This window comes from Octopus bimaculoides, chromosome 17 (genome assembly GCF_001194135.2).
Source record: "Octopus bimaculoides isolate UCB-OBI-ISO-001 chromosome 17, ASM119413v2, whole genome shotgun sequence".
Classification (NCBI taxonomy): Eukaryota; Metazoa; Mollusca; class Cephalopoda; order Octopoda; family Octopodidae; genus Octopus; species Octopus bimaculoides.
In genome coordinates this window covers 48,721,999-48,725,935 of record NC_068997.1, presented here as the reverse complement: position 1 = coordinate 48,725,935, position 3,937 = coordinate 48,721,999, and the positions used below count along the sequence as shown (strand labels likewise).

Below are 3,937 nucleotides of genomic sequence, written 5' to 3'. Positions count from 1 at the left end.
ACATAACAAAAATAGCAGGACTTACAAATATATATAACATACAGAAAATTGCACTACTGGGTACTGCACACATTCTACGCAAAACACTTTCAATACAGTAAACATAAGAGCACCACAGCAAACCACAGCACATACCCAAGGCGCACAGAGCTTCGCTCGGTAGTGAAGTGAAAGCACGTTATAAAAATAAAACTACTGAATAGTAATAATAATAATAATAATAATAATAATAATAATAATAATAATAATAATAATAATAATAACACCGAAAAATACCTTAGAAATGAGAACCCAGGTTCGAAATTTCCCCAAGACACCTGATGAAGACAATTAGTGAAATCGTTAATTAAAGAACATTTTCCTTTTCATCATAAAGAACACAGAAAAAATTTTCAAATCATTCGGTTTCAGATATCCTATTCAAGAAGGCGAGCTGAAATAGGACAATATGTTGATTATCGAGGAGTAAGTACAGAATCCTCGGATATTTCGATTCGTATTTTGTTCAACCACCACATCCTCCACTTCCTCCCCTTCTTCTTCTTCTTCTTCTTCTTCTTCTTCTTCTTCTTCTTCTTCTTCTTCTTCTTCTTCTTTTTCTCCTGCCTCCTCCTCCTCCTCCTCTTCTTTCCTTTCTCCCTCCTCTTCCTCATCTTCCCCTTCCTACACTTCCCCCTCTCCACCTTCCTACTACATTTCCTCCTCTCTTTCTCCTACTCGTCCTCCTGTAGGTGGGTTGGATAGTTGGATGGATGAGTGTGTATGCATGTCCACGACAGCTTTTTTACAATTCGGTTGCAATCATTTTCTCTACCTCCAGCCCCAGGATAGAGAAACAGTTTAGCTGAACTTCAAGAACGGATTCAGTTAGCAATTCAGGAGATAACTACCTGAAATGCTACAAAACGTGTTACGGAACGCAAAGGGTAGATTTTAAATTTGCAGGGATAAAGACGCATTATATATTGAAAATTTTCGATGAAGTTTTGACGTAAGGTTTATAAATCTATTTACTTTAGTATCACAATGGGTTGAATATAGGGAACTTATTTTAGAGTGGATTGTAGATATTTGAAATCTACTTCTAGCATAGGCGCTTGTCATTTCCAGTAGTCCTTAACTATAATTACGGAGATGTACTTGCATAGCACGTGACCTGATCTGAGATCGTGTGTTGGAACGAAAACAATTGCAGCGTGGAAGGTGCTTATAAGCCATTTAAAATAACACACAAAAACCGTTAGACTCACTTCAACATTTAAATTTCATTTGTCAAAATATTTTCATCGCTTTGAGACCGCGACCTGTTCACTGACAAAATTCTGTGCTGCATCTCTGTGCTGTAATGCAGCACAGAATTTTGTCAGTGAACAGGTCGCGGTCTCAAAGCGACGAAAATATTTTGACAAATTAAATTTAAATGTTGAAGTGAATCTAACGGTTTTTGTGTGTTATTTTAAATGGCTTATAAACACCTTCCACGCTGCAATTGTTAACTATAATTGTATTTTTATAATTATATACGTAAAAAAATCAATGTTACCTATACGGCCATTTTGATGTGCTAGACCACTAATATAATCATTTTAATGATTATACCCTAATCTTATAAGTGGCTCTCCGTCGGTTACGACGACAAGAGTTCCAGTTGATCCGATCAACGGAACAGCGTGCTCGTGTACCCTTAATGTAGTTCTCGGGGAGATTCAGCGTGACACAGTGTGACAAGGTTGGCCCTTTGAAATACAGGTACAACAGAACCAGGAAGAAAGACTGAGAGAAAGTTGCGGTGAAAGAGTACAGCAGGGTTCGCTACCACCCTCTGCCGGAGCTCGTGGAGCCTCGGTGCTTTTTGCTCAATAAACACTGGGAATCGAAACCGCGATCCTACGACCGCGAGTCCGCTGCCCTAACCACTGGGCCATTGCACCTCCACTTCTTATCAATTCATAAGAAAAAAATACGTATAAAAATGTATCAGTTGTTTTAAAATTTGCCTGATTTCATTGAAATACATAATTCCGATTTCATTAAAATAGATAATTCTTGGACACCCAGTGTCCCGGAATTAAGAGTATGGGTCGAACAAATAAAATGTTTCTGCGATAAAGCTGACGCCCGATCCGTTTGCTTTTTCAATAATAATTCAAGAAATTGTTAATTAAAAGACATTTTCTTTTACATCATAAAAAACAATTTTCAAATAACTTTGGTTTGTTGTTTGTTTCAGGTTCCACAAATAAGAATCAGAAATCAACGAAGTAATCACCAAAAAGTAAGCACAGCATTCTTGGATATTGTTTCGTGTTTTCTTCAGCCGCCTCCTCCACTCCTATTTTCTCCTCTTCTCCCTCCTCTTCATTTTATATTATATATATATATATGTATGTATACATGTATGTATGTATGCATGTATGTATGTATGCATGTATGTATGTATGTATATATATATGTATGTATGTATATATATATGTATGTATATATATGTATGTATGTATGTATATGTATGTATGTATATATATGTATGTATGTATGTATGTATATATATTGATATTTAGAGAGAGAGATAAACAGACAGACAGAAAGAGGGAGAGAGAGTATGATTCAATCCTCTATCCATAATGTTGTACACTCCACAGTATAGTGTGTGGTTGTGCTAACATGGACATCTTCTAAGGAGTCTACTAAGAAACCGATTCTCATGAATACCGGATGACTTACGGTTGCCACAACGGAGATGAGCTGACAGAAATATTTTGTCAATAAGTGATAGGTTTGTCTCTAAATGTTTGGGAGGCAAATGTTGAAATTTCCCCAAAAAAAGTGCTTAAGAGAGATAACGCAAATTTGTCCAATGGTTATCATTTATAGTTTTGAAAACCTCTAACCACAATGGAGAAAAATTTCGGGTAAAACAATCAAAATAACGAGAGAAATTATAATACATTATTGAAGGATATCAAACATCATGTAAAAATAAACGAAATGGAATAGCAATAATCGTATGATATCAAAATCGTCGAGCCATTCTTCTTTAATATACGTGCATAAATTTTGTATTTAGTTTACATAAACAATTTATATTAACCATGTGGGATAATTATGCATTTTTCCTTATTTGCAGCTCATCAACAGACAAAAGATAAGCTCGTATCTAGATAATATAGTGCCACCAATTTTACCGAAGAGAATAAATGAAAGACCATAAAAGTTACGACAGCACTTTTTCCGTTACACCTGCTTACCTTGCAAAAGCAACGAAAGCAAAAGAAGAAACAAAATAAATTATACGCAATAAACATATGCATGTAGCAATGTTGATAGGTTTAATATTCAACGAATATTACAAAAAGAAACTATTTATACAGACATCATATACACTTGATATACGCTATACATATACGTTTTATATTTATTTATACATTTAATTGTTAAATATTATAACAAAAGTCCATGCTAGAAAATTTTTTTTAAATAAAATAATCATATATTTTCATATAAATCAGAACCTTACTTTAAAGAATTTTTATTTAAATCTATTGGATAAATGTCTGCTCTGTTGGAGATAAGGTAAGATAAATGCTGTATCGACGACGCCATTTGAGGCAGAAAAACATGCTCACAGCCGTCATCTCGTGTCTACACAGTCAGATTGTCTTATTCTTAATGGAATGTCAATTTTTGGGAATGTTTAATACTTCAGATTATCTCCTTTTATCAATTGGAGTTGGTACCAAAAATGGCACAAGGCGATTGATCAACACAATTTTGAAGCAGAGATAATCTCAAATAAACAAGAATTTATTTGGTATTTTGTTCAGTACACTGCATTCATGTTTTCTCCGAAGCTATATGCCACCAGCAGTACTCAGTTGTCTAAATTCTGAGTAATTTTCGTTTGATTTCTGCGTGTACGAATCTACACACACACATATAT

At 34.6% G+C, this 3,937-nt stretch overlaps 1 protein-coding gene across 1 annotated transcript in view; it reads left to right on the top strand.

The window, feature by feature from the left end:
- Window positions 1-3,508, top strand: part of LOC106868210 (uncharacterized) — a 17,868-nt gene extending 14,360 nt beyond the window's left edge. Inside the window, exons 7-9 of the mRNA XM_014913372.2 lie at window positions 412-465; window positions 2,231-2,275; window positions 3,125-3,508. Coding sequence (XP_014768858.1) covers window positions 412-465; window positions 2,231-2,275; window positions 3,125-3,208 — 183 coding nt within the window. The 3' untranslated portion in view covers window positions 3,209-3,508. The remainder of the gene's footprint in view (window positions 1-411; window positions 466-2,230; window positions 2,276-3,124) is intronic.
- Window positions 3,509-3,937: the final 429 nt, after the last annotated feature.